The following is a 16,862-nucleotide window of genomic DNA, read 5'->3' as shown; positions in this document are numbered from 1 at the left end:
ACAGGGTGGATCTGTGAGGTGAGCAAATCCGCCAATAAGTGCAGCACCCACCAAGGTAGAGGAGGAACTTTGTCACAGCTAATACCTGTGTCTCAGGTTTATACTACAATGAGTAGATATTGTACAAAGTACAATTTACGGCCAAAAATTGTGAGCTATTTCAAAAAAGAAAGACAGTACACTAAATGAAGTAATAAACATTGAACAATCATGCTGTGTAACTTTCTGGGAATGCAACAAACATAAAACAAAACAAATGAATAGCTAGATGGTATCTACAGCATGAAGAGTGAAGATTGACAATTTTTGACCTCCCCTTCCCACAACACACGCATAAACCAAAGCAAGCAATATAGTGTAAGTTAATGAAGCCACCACAACTGTAAATTTGGTTTTGCGAATGTCATATTCTTCCAGATATTTAGGAATTTTTACAGGAAATATCATACCAGATCTTACCATTGGTCCTTCTTGTACAGTATCTTATTCCCAACAACAGCTAATATTGGATGTCTCAGAGGCAATTATAAAACTCTCATAATCCACCTACTTGTTTATTGGTATATGGAGGTGGGAGAGGAGAGGAAATTTACTCTTGACCCAACTAAGGAAAGTAACTGGAATGTTTGGTAGACACGCAGGAGGCAAGTTGATTAGCAAGAATTTTAAATTTGAATAATCTCATTGTAACAGAAAGTAGCCACACATATAGGTCTCACTTGTCAGTTAAGCATGTGGCCAGAAAAATGTGTAGTATAATAGCATAAGGGCTGAAGGGAAATAATCCCCCCACCAGAGCTGGGCATGGAAACAGAACTGCTCTACAACTGCTGCTTTTGTCTAACTGTAAAATACAGTCCTAGAGATGTAACCATCTCTCCTTTGGCCCATACCAAACCCTCCACAAGGGGTGCAGACTTCCCTGTGTCGTGTCTCCGAATCCTGCCACTCATTCTTCACACAGCTGAACTCTACTATTTCATCTGCATTCTCTATGCCTACAAAAGAAAGGAGCAAAACTTCACATACACACACCCCATAGACACATAGTTATGAGCTGAATCATACACACATGTTGGAATGGGGTGGGGAATCTTTACCTACTTTCATCTCCAAAAGTCCAGGCTGCTAAGAGATAACATAAAAGAGAATCTCTCTATGATCTTTGGTAGAGTTTTTCTCCGTGTGTGTGTGTGTCTCTCTCTCTCTCTTTTTTTTTTTTTTTGCCAGATTTAGAGGACCTAATGCAAAGCCCATTGAAGTCAAATAGAGTTTTGAGTTTAGAAACTGGTATCTGGCCTTGTGGCTACGTGTACAATAGCAACTTTTACAGGTGTAATTCACCACTAGTGCATCTTTACCACCAGTAGCAGTGCTGGAAGCTTAACGTGGACATAGGGTTGATAATCCTTCAGGATTGTCCTGGAGTCTCTAGGAATAAAAGATTATCTTTAAAAGATTATGTCATGTGATGAAACCTCCAGAAATATGTCCAACCAAAACAGGCAACCCTATGTGGATAGGGCACTGGCATTTGTACTTCTAGGTGACTAACGCTGCAGCTAGTAGAACTGCACAAATGGTGAATTATTGCTACAAAGCTTGTTAGTATAGACAAGGTCTAGAGGTGAGACAGTCAAAAATGGTCAAGTTAGTTTGGCATCCAATTCAGTGTTGTGGTGCAAATTTTGCCAGTATATTAGCCAGTCATTTTTGGCCTAAATGATTCCTGTTTGGAAAGCACTTTAGGACCCTTCAGTATGAAATGTGCAATATAAATGTAAATTTTTATTAATATTTCTTATTATACGAGTTGGTTACAGAGGGTTATAATACATGGGAGATTTGAAACTGTGGGTTTGTTTCATCATTGCATACTGACATTTCTTTACTTTGGTTTTAGCCATGTCCAGCACTGAATCATTGCTTAAACTATTTAATCAGAGTTTTGCATATGCTTTTATTAACTGACTATAGATTTTGCTGAAATCAAACAGCAGCATAGTATTATGTGAATTCTGTAACCTCGGCTGTATATATGGGGTATTCTGAAGAAAGCACAACATGAGTTGCAATGTCTTCTGTGATTTATCAGCTTATGATGATTTGAACTTTTCCTGTCCATTTGTACAAAGGTTATTTTTTCTAATTCTGCTGTCAGTCACACAAAGGCATCCCCACAGAAAATATTTTCAATGGGACTCCATTGGTGTAACAGAGCAGAACCAGGCCTGTAGGCTACAAGCAAGTAAAATTTGGAATAATTTGAGCAATTATTGCCAGACTTGTGCAAATTAATCAATACACTTATTAATCATACAGGTGAGTAGCAATCCCATCAGCAAAAGGAGTTATATTCTTCATTGTTAAGCACAGCTCACTGCATACTTGTGTCTTCTTTACAATTCTAAATAGCAAAGAAATGCTTCTTCCACAAAAATCCTGAGAAGAAAATAGCATATGAGGGCAACTCTTACTTAATCATTACTCTCATTTTTTCATTAATCACTGTTTGTAAAGACACGGGTGTTTGAAGACTGCTAGAAAGAAATGTCTTTGAAAGTTGTACATAAAAAGAACTGCTAAGGATTTTTTGTATTGTCTGTGCATGTTCAGAAAGTTTCAAAAGCAAGGTGTTTCCTTGTGGCCCTATAAACGGAAGAGAAAAGCACCAGATACAGGTATTGTGACGGATATTACATTTCTGATCTCATCTCAACCGTTTGCTAGATGCTTTATGTATGATCATTATTTATCTATAATCATCTTGCCCTTTTTTTTCTTGATGGTAAAGGTTTCTCTGCTGTTTGTATTTTAGATAGGAGTCCAAAAAGTGTTTCTAAAGTACTGGCAAGCTGACCATCTCAATGATTTGTGCCTTCAGCTGCAGAGGAAAATTGTAACTTGTCAAAAAGGTAACAATTACAGAACAAATATTTCTGAACTATAATTTTTGTACATTGAGTGCAAGAACATTTTGTGGTATGGGATTTTTTTCTTCCTTGATTAGTTATTGTATTTGACACATTTCCAAACAATTCCAGCTCCAACTAACTGACTATACAGATTTTTAGAAGTCCAGACTAACATTATTAACAAGTGCACCTTTTGTATGACAAACCCAGTTTCAGTTCTAGTTGTTGGCTGAAATTAAAACTAAATGCTCCTTTATCTCCAGTGCTGTTTGTTTTTTGAAGAACAGACTATATTTCTAGGATTTAAGAGCTTTTAATATTACTCTTAATTCCTCAACAAATAACAAATAAACTATAGAAGATGCAAACTTTTTAAATATTTACATATATCTTACATCCATAAAACAGCTACTTTTAATGCTACTAATTTAGGGTGTTGGTTGTCTTTCTTTTGTTCTCACTTGCATATTTTCTTTTGGCTTGTTTTTTTTTTTCTCTTTGAGTGTTATGTTGGTGTCTTTACTAAGGTCATTTTGACATTTTTGGCACACTTTTTGAAGGAGATACTATCCACTGTCTCCTGATTTCCTGTAGTTTCTGTTCTATTTCCCATTAGAATCTCAAATAACCATTTCAAAAGTGAATATTGCTTTGTATAAAGCACCTTCCTTCACACTATACATTACTTATTTAGTTGGCTTCTAGCAGCAACAGTTCACATTAACACTTAAAAAAAAAGCTGACTCAATAGACAGAAGTACCTGTCATGTAGTTGGCTAAAAAAATGTCCTGTATATATGTATATTAAACTGTCAATTTAATGATCTGTTCTTCACTAAATAGGGGTTGTAGAGAGAAAGCAGGGGAAAGAGAGAGAACACCTGAAGCAAGGGGAACAAAGTCATCTGTGTGGAAATAATAATAGGAATTAATAATGTTTCAGGTTTTGGAGGATGGTAGTTTACACTGGTCCCCATTCAACAAGGTATAGAAGCTCATGTCTAACTTTAAATGCAATTATCCCCATAGCCTCCACACATTTATCTGCATTAGAAAAGCAAAACTGATTCATCCTGCTTTCCCTCATGCTGACTACCAAGAAAAGTTGAAAATCTTCACTTTCTTGCATCTAGTTTAAACTCACTGACCATTAATATTCCACTTCACCACAAACTAGACCTTCCTCAGCTGCCATAACACCAAGGTTTACAAGACATCTGCAAAGTTTAATCCTAAGTAAGGAGGATGAATGCTTCCTTAGCTCCCCACAAAATTCAGTTTCTTGGCTTCTTGTTTCCAGATTTGACTTCCATTTAAAAATTCATTTTCTCAGAAACAATATTTAGAAAGCTCTCACCTATTGTGGGGCAGATTTTACCTATCTTTACACAGGTGTGGAGAAGTCTGAGGAAGCTGATTGAGTAAGGAACATTCCTATCCTACACATGGCTTGAGTAAGACCCTGGCAGACTTCCCGCATCCATGCATCGGCCTGTAATGTAAGCAGTACTCCACAAATAGGTGCAGTTAAAAGTATGTAACAAGTACAAGCCCAGGAGCTTTGAGAGGTTTGGAATGCCTTCTGCTTTTCCCCAAAAAGCAGTTTAACTCAATATGACCTCACATAACCCATTCTACCCCTAGAATAAATGGATCCCACCAAGTCTACTGATAGTAATGCAAGGGGTAGGGTACTCTTAGACTGATGGACATCAGTCTTCTTGTACTTCAAGCCAGAGATCTTTTGAAGCTAAAGACATGTATTTTTCTTTGTGACATGTTGATTAAAGGCATAATGCAGTGGCATCAAATACCAGTCATGGCATTAGATTGTCCTGGATAGACTCACATCTGTAGATCAGGGCAATCTCTAATAGGTAATCTAGTCTTGAAATGGATAAAGTGAAGTTTTACATTTATTTATTCAAATATAGTCATTGTGCCTATCTCAAATTCAAAGCACAGTATAAAATGTGTATCATTTTCATAAAATAATATAACAGGACACCTCAGAGTTCTCGAAAAGAAAAACAGTCCTATACAAAAATCTTATCAATCCCAAACATTACCATCCATCCAAACCTTTCCAGTCATCCCCTCAGTAATTTTCCATCATGCCTTCAACAAAACCCTTAGAAAACAGGGAAGTCTTTCATCATGTGTTGATAGGTCATCAAGCCCAGACTGTAGTGGAGAAAGGAGGGAAGCAACTTAAAGAGCCAAGTATCCCTCCCTGAAAATTGCCTACCAGACCCACCTATACCAGGAGCTATGAGCTATGAGCTCAAATACTTCAGATTATCACAACCTCTGTAGTAACCCCTGGGTGTACAAGTATGGCAGCTACCCAGGAGCAGTTCTGATCATTCTGAATCAACTAGAGAACTGATTGGGGGACTGAGGGAACAGCTAATTATCCCAAAGTTCTTCCATTGCAATTCAGCCAAAATATGAATTAATTTATCTGTGTATAGAAGCCAAATCCACAACCTGCCACAATTTCCACAACACCAATCTTTGTACCAAAGGGAACCCTAAAGAATCAGGTATACCTCTGGCTTTGGAGGTGCAGGGACTCAAATATTTTAGGTGGCTAACATAAATGAGGAAAGCAGTGCAGTAAGGACTACATTATGAACAGTAGAGCCTGCCAAAAGATGACACTTCCATTTAGCTTCCATTGGAGGTTTCAAAATTTGTTTTCATTGTGCACTGGAATGAAAACAAAAACTCTCAAATATTTTAATTAAGACAGAATTTTGTTGAAATGTCTGTTTTTGGATTGAAACCAGTGCTGTTCAATTCAGGAAGTTTGTGGGAGGTGGTGGGTGTTTTTGTGGAGAAAGTCTTTCTCTCTCAGTTTTCTCATGAACTTAGTCAAACATCTCTGCTTCAATGAAACAGCATGTGTCATCAAAAATATTATGACCAGTTTTAATGACCAGCATATCAATTTCAGTGTCCCGTCCTCTGTCAGTCCTGCTAACAATCATAATGGAGATTTATCCAGCACAAATATATTTCTTATCCTCTGCCATTGGTTCACTTTTGTTTTATTTATCTTTAAAAAATAAAACAAAGATATCTAAAACAAAGGTAAAACTGTATCAGAGCTTTGGAAATATATTGTTTTCTTCAAGGCTATTTAGGATTTTCTGCTTAAATGTTTAGCAAATATGCCATTTGCTCTGAAAATATATTTCAGAAAGTACAGCAAGTGAAGGAATAATTCTATATGACTAAGCTCTTTCAATATTGTGTTTTTGAGAGCAGTGAACTCTCCTAGATCATGTTCTGTGCATGTATTCATTACCTCCTCAACACCGGCATTTTATGAGTTCAGATTCAATAATGTGTGTGTCAAATATGAAGCCACTCATAAAATTATCAAAAGGAAAATGCACTATTAATTTCCTTTTGAACTAAATAAGGTTAGTGCATTAATGTTTCTGATGTTAAAGAAGTAAACTTTTATTATAAAATGTGGCTAGAGAGATTGAGACACAGTTTGCTACAATAATGGAAATGTAAACCCTCAAATTCCTCCATTATAAACATGCTTGAAATAGATAAGACTGGGTGAATTCAAACCCCAGTGAATTTTGGACACAGAGAATATTGAATATTCACATTAACCTTTCCTGCATTTCAAGCAATTAAATATTGAGCATCCCTAAGAAAATCTAATTATAAATATATAAACAAGGACAAGGAAGGTGATAACAAATATCTTATGTTGCTCTCAGCTTTATCCTCTTTATCTTATTCAGTAACATTTTACATTCCTGGAAGACATTTTTCCTTTAGATTAGTTCAGCATGACTGTTTTCTATTTCATTTTACACTACAGCATTCCTAAGAGCTAAATACTCAGTTGTGCAATTAAAAAAAGAGCCGTATGCTTTTTAGATTTTTGGCAGGTGGAAACCTTGATATCAAATTTTTACCTGAAAAACTTTAATATCAATTTTTTCATTGTTTCAATGGTTTTTTTCCCCCTTGAACTCAAACACTGAATACAGGCTGTAGTCAAATTTTTCTCACCTTACTCATAGGAATATTTCCGTTGGCTGTAATGGGACTAACTGCATGAATGAGTGAGATTTGGCTCAATGTGTATATTTGTTCTTACTAGATGGAAGTCAAAGTAATAAAATCACCTAAATATTTCTGGCATCAGTTAAATAGTCCTAAATCAGCTTCCCAGTGGGACTCACTGCACTTCTAACCCTGGAAAAAGACAATACATGTGATTTTAATTTGTGACATATTCATGAATAGAAAAAACTATATGTGGTGATTGTAGGGGTGCATTACATTTAAATATATTTATTTTATTTCATTTTTTCTCCCTGAATCCTTTACATTTTTACTAAGGTGAACTAATGCATATGATTTTGCAGGCAGAAATAGTCCCAAACACTTTTTTAAATTCTCTAAAACATTTGTGAAATAGTTTCTTGTAAACTATGACATACACATAGAATATACATGATGGTGGTGTAGTATGAACATTTTATTAACATAATTTAAGATGACTTCCATAACTCAGCTATGCCTTCATCACTCATGTGTAATGTGCTTGTCCCAAACTCATGCAAATAGACCTTTATACACACTATTCTATCTGTTCCCTGTACTGTATGTGTATATACACAATTTGATTTAGAATAAAATATCCACCCACAAACTCTGAGCATTCTGTTGATTATTTGAAATTACAAGTAAAGTACAATACAGTTAGCTCACTCTTCCTACTAAGCCTCAGCACATACTCAATTATTACCACCCCAATAGATAGGTCAATAACTCTATTCACCCACCTCTTTTGAAACAACATATATCTAAAATAACAATTGTCTGCAGGTGTCCATATGAAAAACTCCAGTATTCAAAGGATGATACTATTATATTACAAAGAATGTAAATATACATTCTTTATAATACATGGAACCCAGAGACTCCTTCCTCTTATACTGTTTTTATTAATCTCTTGTCATCGGTTGGGAGACTAAGAGTTTAATTTTTTGTACATAATGAGGCAAACATTGAATGGATATAAGAATAGGCTATCATCTCTTTTACAATCGGACATGTACCAACATTCTTTCCCACTATGAGGAAGTTGACAAACTGAACATTCTATCATATAGAAAATTAGCACATTGTGAGCCAAATGATGTTTTAAATTTATGCCATAATATTATCGTCTCACACTCCCTAGCATAGACGTAAGCTTCATAGTGTGATATAAGCAAAGGGAGAAAAATTGCCAATGAAACTAAGTACTGAGTACTGGTAACTCAAACTGGTAAATGAGTTTATTACTACGCCTCAGTTTAGGCATTGTTATTAGTGAGGAAAAAATGCATATTGTCCATTTTGGTAAGCAATTGGTAGAGAAAGCCCAATATTTCTTTCTCCTTTTACAAAGGATATTGCTAGATATTTATTCACACTATCCATTTTACAGCTGAATGCACAATAATATTAAGTTATTCATTGTTGAATTCTCTCTCTCATTGGTCTATATCTTTTTTATTCCATTATGGCAGTTGTAAGAGGATTTCTAGCTCGCCAGCGTTTGCTACAGAAGATGAGCATCAAACAGCAAGAGGTCACATCAATCAAAGACTTTCTACAGAATGCAGAGGATATGGGGCTGAAAGCATATGATGCTTTGGTCATTCAGAATGCTTCTGACATTGCTCGGGAAAATGACCGGCTCCGCAATGAAATGAATGCTGCTTACCGACGGGAAAAGTTAGAAGTTAGAAACAGGCAAGAAGAAGCCCCCAAAAGGTAGGGAGAGAAAGCAACTTCTCTAACTGTAGGAATCAGTTTTCCTAAAGTTCTCAGTACAGTCCATGCTAGTCATGGCAGTAATAATGATCATATGTAAACTTGACTCTGGCTTCTTTAAATGTATGCTTAAATGACTCTTGGGTCTTCACTAAATACTTTTCTTGTTTGTAAAGCCATATCAAGTAATGAATTCTAGCTGCATAAAGCAACAATGTAAAAGATATCTGATTTAGGAAACACCAGCACATGCAATAACTATTGTTAAAATCTCTAAGACATTTTAGCATTTAAAAATAAATTGTGTTTCAGTATAAGTGAAATAGATTTTTAGTGAGATTTAAATAAATAATTATAATTAATAATGATAACTCTATCTTAGAAAATACAACTGGATACATGCCAAGATAATAGGAACAGCTATGCAGGCATAAAATAAGCAGTGAAGTCCAGACTGAGAAATGTGCCTAATAGACAGATTGCCAAGAGGATCTTTTCTTCTCTTTTAAAAAATTGCTTAATGTTTATCATTAATTAAAAGTTTAATTAACCTATTCTAGCAAATCTAGCAAATATTCTAGCATTCATCCCTGTGGGTTAAGTACAGATACCTGCATGGAAAGGTGGTTTTTGTAATATAAACTTATTATCTGTGTCTAGAACTCACTGATCTTAGGAATGTTTATTTTTCCACAGGAGCTTGATTCTAGCTCATTGTATCTTATCAGAAACAGCTCCCCCTTGCCTTGATTGCCTCTGTCAGATGATTTTTATTGAAGTAAAAATGACAGTGGGTCTGTTTAATTAGCTTCAGATATCCCAGTGGTTACATACTGAAGGAAATGCCTTTGTAGAAAAGACTGTAATTAAACATTACACTGAAAACAAATTATCCACTGAGCACTAAGCTTTCATCTTTAGCTATTTCATGTACTACATGGGCAGCTGGCTATATCCTGTAGTTCAATCCAGCTCTGCTGGTGATCTGCCATGCAGAAATACAATTATAAAAACAAATGCTGGAGGGCTCGTTTGTAAAGTTATTGTACTTCCATCTTTTAGTTAGTACACTACATTGCTACATTGCATTACAAGGCTGGTTTTAGACATCTGGAAGGTGTCTTCAATTACTTCTAATCTAAGTAACTCTTGCTTTTTAAGGGTGAAGAAATTTGGTGTGGGGGGGGGGATGTCTCATTTTCACTAGCTTGTTGGAATCAAATTAGCAACATTATTTTCCAATATATATTGTAAACTGTAGATATTTTAAATACAATCACTACAATAAGTTAGAAAAATACACAATTGTGCTCAAAATGATAATAGTGGAAAGCTTAAAAAAGAAGACTTCTGTTGGTGTTTAGGTAGGATATAACACAAAGCCAAATTCATCTGTTACAAGGTCACAATATTTTAAAGATTTGGATTTCATAAGTAGAATTTATAGTTGTTGTTTTTTTAGAAAACAGTGATAAAAGCTCAGCATTTGCTGCCTCAGTAACTTTCTATTAAAATGCATTTCTCTGAAATTATCGTTCAGATTGAAATCCTAGCTTTTGACTGTGCTTAACAATCAAAAAGTGAACAATTCATTCAATGGATGTCTGATAAACAATATAAAACTACTTGAAGAAAGCTGTATTCAGGTGAAAGAGATCCAGTGCACTGTTTTATCATAAAACAGGAAATGGAAGAATTCTAGCAGCTTGATCTGGATTTGTTTGTCAGAAGATTACTACACACACCCTCTAGGCACAGCAGGGGTGTTGGAAGATTGTTTACCAAAAAGCCATTGTAATGTTTGCATGAACAGGTTCATTGTTATCACTTGAATAATGCATCTGGGCATCTTTTCTGTCTTTTCAGAGCTGAAGACAGGGGTGGGAAGGTCTCTGAGGACAGCCTTACTGGCTGCCGAACGCCTAAGCATTTTCATTCCAGTTCTGTGCCTGTCCCTATGGCAGTGGATGGCTTGGTACATTCTGTGGCTGGATCATCCATCAGATCCCCCTCCCTGTACTCTGTGTTCAGCATGGATGATAGTAATAGCCTGCCATCACCAAGGAAACAGCCTCCTCCCAAACCAAAGAGGGACCCCAACACACGACTGAGCGCTTCATACGAGGCTGTTAGCGCTTGCCTGTCGGCAGCTTCTAAGGAAACAGCTAATGAAGGTTAGGCAGAAGGGGACTAACCCTCACAGACATTGATCTTTTGACTTTGAATCTTTAAAATGTTTTCAGATGCCTTCATAAAGTTTTGTTTCCTTAGAATATCTTCAGTGGCAATAAATAAAATTGCCAACATATCAGTAATTCCTAAATCAGTAAATAACTATTCATTTGTTCTAATTTCCTAGTTTGTCATCAACAAAAACCTATTCACAAAGTTCTCCCTGGAGATAAGTGAGTTGTGTCAATTTTAGCCATTCTGACCTATTAACTATTTTTATTTCACCTTTTAAACAGTGTTATAATCTTTTGACAGCTAAAGTAAAGCATTTTGAATGTTGAATTTTACCAGGTTAGATCTAAATTATCTACTCTCTTTCTCTCCACATTAATATGAAGGCACAAGAATAAACCAAACCAGAGATAGCTGCACTTGAGTTGTGAGTTAAGTGAATTATATGAGAATTCACATGTGGTGATCTTGGATGTAATGGTACGCAGATCATACTGAAATAGAATGAAAGTCCAAAAAGGTTTCAAAGCATTACAGTGTGTAAACTGCAATTTTGGTTAAAGTAGTCCTGCCCCCTCACCATCCTTCAAATTAAAGAGGAAGAAATGCTTTTTGCTCTTTCTTGTTAAGCCTCAGTAATCAGATTTTGCCTAGCAGATCCTTCCTTTGCTGCAATTGGGGTAGGAAATAATATACAACCACTCTGTAGCCACTAGTATGGTGGCTAAAGGCCCTGCATATCCTCTTTGCCTGATAACTTAGGTTGATGTGTCTATGTCAGATGTATTTCCATCTTTCCTATCCTTCTTCTGGCCCATCCACCCCTGAAACCACTCCTTGTGCTCCAGAGGGGAGAGAAGCATTTAAGGGATGGAGAGTTCCAGTCCATGCTTGAGGCTTTCTATCGCAGTTCAGTGAAACTGCAGCAGTCACAGTGTTTGGGCCTTCTGTGTCCAGCAGTGCTAGGGAGGAATAATTTACCTACAATCAAATGGTTCTTTGAAATAATGACAGTTTTTGCTTATGTTAATGGTAATGTGTATGTACTAATTTATAAATCACCTGGCATCTTTGAAGGTGCATAGGCTAAATAAATGTGAAATTATTGGACCAGATTCTTTACTGTACCCAAGTTCTGATGGGAGTGACAGATTGGAGGTCTGTCCAAAGAGTCAGCTATAGCTCCCTGATTCTCTACCCCAAGTGGAGTCTGGGGCTCTCTAGCTAGTGACAGCTAGCCAGGGTTCTAAGGGATCAGTTACTAGCTGAGGATAGCCCCTGGTATGCCATCCACTTCCACTCCTCACCTCCTGCACCAGAGGCTGTGAGGAGGGTAACTACAATCTGGTTATGCCAGCTCTAAACCCATTGAGAGAATGTCCTCCAGGCTGTAAGACTTCACGGAAGAGGCCTTGTGTGTAGTTTCTGCTTCCTTTGTGCTGCTTCCCTCCCTCATCCACTAGCCAGCAACTCTGGGCAAACCCAGTGGACACTGCACACTCCTGCAGAGCACCACTCATTGAATGGCTGATCTGTTCAGGTATTTCTGATCCTCACCCAGTGATGACTGACTTTAGTACTACTGATAGCAAGGCAAGATTCTATCTCTTTACCTCCAATTATAGAGGCCAGTGGTTTTTGAAGCAGAAAGTCCCGAGTCTTATTTCTTACTCCATATGCATGTGGGTTAGCTTTTGACCAGAGCTCATTACAATACCTTGAATCCTATCCAATGAAGGTTTAAGAAAAAAACTTTTGTAAGACATTATCTTGCAGAAGACTCAAGATCTTGATCTGTTGTTAATATATATATTTCCATTTCAGTACTGACCCGACCAAGGCCACACAGTGATGACTATAGCACCATGAAAAAGATTCCTCCCAGAAAGCCAAAAAGAAGTCCCAACACAAAGCTCAGTGGCTCCTATGAAGAGATATCTGGCCAAAAGCCTGGGGATGTGAAACATTCAAACGTAGTATCTAAAACAGGTGGTCATGACATTATGACAATACAAAGAGCAGCTTCTGCTGATGGGCCACATCACAGCACGCTGAGTTTGTGTATGTCACAGGAAGAGGAGGAAACTGAGCCGGTGTACATTGAAATGGTAGGGAATGCTATGATGAATAGTTCTGCTGAACCAGAAAGCCCAGACCAAGGAGAGTCTGTTTATGAAGAGATGAAATATTTTTTACTGGAAGAAGTCAGCAATGGTAATGGGATGGTTCCATTAGTGACCGGATCTCCTCCGCTGTTGTTTGAGAGCAAAAACTCTGTACCCGTTGAAGAACTTGATGCAAATAATCAAGCAGCCTTGGGCTATAAAGACTCTTGTGACATTCCAGCCCCTTTCCCAAACTTACTTCCTCATAGGCCCCCACTTCTTGTGTTTCCTCCAACCCCTGTAACATGCTCACCTGCTTCTGATGAATCACCGCTAACACCACTAGAAGTGAAAAAGCTTCCTGTCCTGGAAACCAATCTAAAATACCCAGTGCAGTCAGAAGGTTCAAGTCCTCTATCCCCACAATATCCCAAAAACCAGAAAGGGGAGAATGAAAGGCCTTCATCCCCAGGTTTGGCTGTATTTAATGTTTCAAGCAAAGTATCTCCTCCTTCAACTCCTCCTCCTCCTCTCCCTCCCCCGCCTCCTCCTATGCCCCCGTCTATTTCCTATCGACCTTCCTCACATTTTACTTTCCCCCCGGAGACTTCTGCTACTTTTCCAGCTAATACAGGGAAAACAGGAACAAACTCAGATCCATCCAAAGTACCTCAGAGACCAAATCCTGTTCAAGTTGGAGGTTCGTCTTCCCCATTCTCCAAGCTGCCTTACTCCCCAGTAAAGGTGGCAAGAGCTGAGCACAGGAAATCAAACTCCAACTCATCATCTCCACTTCCATACAGCCCTACAAACTCAAGACCCTTGACTAGTCCCCTTGATGAGTTAACTAGCTTGTTCAACTCAGGCCGGAGCATGCTTCGCAAGTCCGCGGCAGGAAGAAAGATTAGGGAGCCTGAAGGTAAGCTTGATGGGAATACTTCATCTTACTGTGTGTTCTCTCTGCACAGACTCAGTTGACAATATCTGTATCTCAATATTTGTGCCAGTTCTCTTGGTTGTGGTATTAAATTTAAAAGTGAACTGAAAAACACTGATAAGTAAATGTTTTAATCTCTTCTATCACACTGTCAGCACTGCACCTTCACCAACTGTGCCAGCCTCCAGCATCCACTTCCCCCACAAATGTCCTCATGCTTTCTTCCACACTCATCCTTATGCACTCCCTTTGTTCCATCAGCTCCCTCTCCAAGTCCCACTCTGCCACCACAAACATGAACTCTGCTAAATGATGATGGCTAAAGTAGGCTTGGTAATGATTTTAGCCTTGGGGCGGTCTGAGATATCTGATAAGTTTTTTTATTCGTATAGTACAAAAGCAAAGGGGGAAAATATATTATGACAGGGTCAGGCCAAATGGCTGTAGGAGAGTGATAGAAGGCAGATATATTAGCCCCAGGTTAAGTAGGTCTCCTTTCCCTGGGTAAGGTAACAGGGAAGGTTCCAGAACAATCAAGAACTTTCTGGAAACAATTAAGGCTGACAGGCTGATTAGAACACCTGCAGCTAATCAAGAAGCTGCTAAAATCAATTAAGACAGGGTAATCAGGGCACCTGGATTTAAAAAGGAGCTCACTTCAGTTTGTGATGTGCATGTGAGGAGCTGGGAGCAAGAGGCGCAAGGAGTTAAGAGTGAGAGGGTGTGCTGCTGGAGGACTGAGGGTACAAGTGTTATCAGACACCAGGAGGAAAGTCTTGTGGTGAGGATAAAGAAGATGTTTGGAGAAGGCCACTGGGAAGTAGCCCAGGGAGTTGTAGCTGTCATGCAGCTGTTACAGGAGGAACTATAGACAGCTGCAATCCACAGAGCCCTGGGATGGAACCCGAAGTAGAGGGCAGGCCCCAGTTCCCCCCAAACCTCCCAACTCCTGATCAGACACAGGAGGAGTTGACCTGGACTGTGGGTTCCACCAGAGGGAAAGATCTCTGAGGTGAGCAAATCTGCCAATAAGCGCAGGACCCACCAAGGTAGAGGAGGAACTTTGTCACAACATATATATATATATATGTTTCCTGCTCTCCTGTCCTTCATGTGCCACTTATCCTCTTGAATGTAAGCTCCTTGTGGCACAAATATTGTCTACCTTTGTGTTTGTACAGCACCTAGCATAATGAGGGTCCCATTCCTGATGGAGGCTCTGGGAAGTATGGCAATATAGGTATTTAATAATAATAAATAGATTATTTTAAGATCCCAACTATTAAGAGAATATATGCATAGAGTTAAATTACAAAAATTCTTACATTCTAAAACAAAGACCACAAACAAATCTACAAATTACTCAGCATGACATCGCTGGAGTACATATATTCTTTTCGTTTTGTTGGCTAACTGCCAGACTGATGCACATGCTCGTGTGTGTATGCGTGTGCACACGCACGTGTGAGAGAGAGGGAATGTGTTCACTGGTGCTGTTCTTCAGAATTGCTACAGTCAGGAGAATCTCCATGTTTTTCACAACTTTTTGCAAAAAAGGCCTGTTTTAAAGCAAAATAATGTGAAAATAAAACATTATGCCCATTTCTTCAGCCACCTGTAAAAGAAACTATTCATAGCTCAGGTTCAAAGTTGTGATGCATGGTAGTTTGTTGATTCTTTGTGGACTGTTTTAAGGTATTCCTTCCAGTTCAGGTACCTGTTATAACAATCATTGGCTATGTTGCTTCCTCAATAAACAGTTGTAAATATGGAACGTTATCCTGAAATCACAAAGGGAAGATAGGTTTTTTTAATGCTTACTTTGCTATTGCTCCAGTTTCACAGAGCAACTGGCTCACAAAATAAAACAACTTGTATCAGACGCAGATAAATTAGAAACCAATGGCCTATTTTTATAAAATATATATCTTCTAGTTGTGAAAAATCAGGGAATAAAAATGCAGAAAATATATTAGCAGATTATACAGTTCCTCAAGTTTTCTTTGAAATGTCTACTTTTCATCAACCAGTCAGTTCTTACACTACAAATTTAAATGTTTTTCTTCACATTCCAAATAATTTTAACAAAATGACTAGATAGTACATCATATGAAGATGAGTTTATAATGTCAATTCAATGGCAATATCTTGACTGCAAAATTGTATTGTGTATATTTCAGTAGGTCAGCTGTATCGTACAGAATATTTACTTTAATTTGAAGACTTCAGAGTTTCATTATTACATTTTCACGAAGACACAAGTTTGGATAATGCAATTATGTTTTCTCCATTTAGAAGAATTTAAGACTCCAATCTAATACAAGACGGGTTGCAACGAAACAAACACACACACACACACTCTGCCTAGTTGATGACCAGGCTTTCAGATTGCAGAGCAAAGTCCATTGTACCTGATGCAATTGAGCCAGAAGCTTGCCACTTTACATAGTTTTGAAACCAGAATATTTTACAGATCCTTATGCAATCATTCACCTTGTGCAAGGAGTAAAAAGTTAAGGATTTTTTGTTAATTAGTTATTATTGTACAGAATAGAGAAGCTCCAGATTGGTGAGCGTGCAAATTGTGAATTTTTAGAGTTCATCTTGATGTCAGCAGTTACTTTAGCTATATTAATAATGCAGTTGGGCAGTCTTCTAATGTCTGATTCAAAAGTGGAGTCTGGTCAACTGGTTTAATGTTACTTCTTTAATGTAATAACAACCACATACCAAAAAAAAGTATGCAGTGCACTATATACAGCAGCTTCTCTCCATAAAAAAGCAGTGTGCCATCTGTCCTTATTGGACAGTCCTAGTCTGTAGGGAGTGTCAACAGTTTGTTTAATACCAGAATCTGTTAATTTAAAATCCAGGATTATTGAATGTATGATCCTCTTTTCCATCTTTGAACCTATATCT

General features: G+C 37.7%; 1 protein-coding gene across 2 annotated transcripts in view; it reads left to right on the top strand.

Annotated features, from left to right (window-relative positions):
- MYO16 (myosin XVI) overlaps window positions 1-16,862 on the top strand; it is a 592,718-nt gene that overhangs the window by 527,301 nt on the left and 48,555 nt on the right. For both annotated transcript variants that reach the window (XM_050946813.1, XM_050946805.1), the window contains exons 29-32: window positions 2,819-2,915; window positions 8,471-8,717; window positions 10,584-10,891; window positions 12,726-13,925. In XM_050946813.1, coding sequence (XP_050802770.1) covers window positions 2,819-2,915; window positions 8,471-8,717; window positions 10,584-10,891; window positions 12,726-13,925 — 1,852 coding nt within the window. The remainder of the gene's footprint in view (window positions 1-2,818; window positions 2,916-8,470; window positions 8,718-10,583; window positions 10,892-12,725; window positions 13,926-16,862) is intronic.

This window comes from Gopherus flavomarginatus, chromosome 1 (genome assembly GCF_025201925.1).
Source record: "Gopherus flavomarginatus isolate rGopFla2 chromosome 1, rGopFla2.mat.asm, whole genome shotgun sequence".
NCBI lineage: Eukaryota > Metazoa > Chordata > Testudines > Testudinidae > Gopherus > Gopherus flavomarginatus.
Note: the sequence above shows the minus strand (reverse complement) of the source record. Positions and strands in the feature narration are given on the sequence as shown.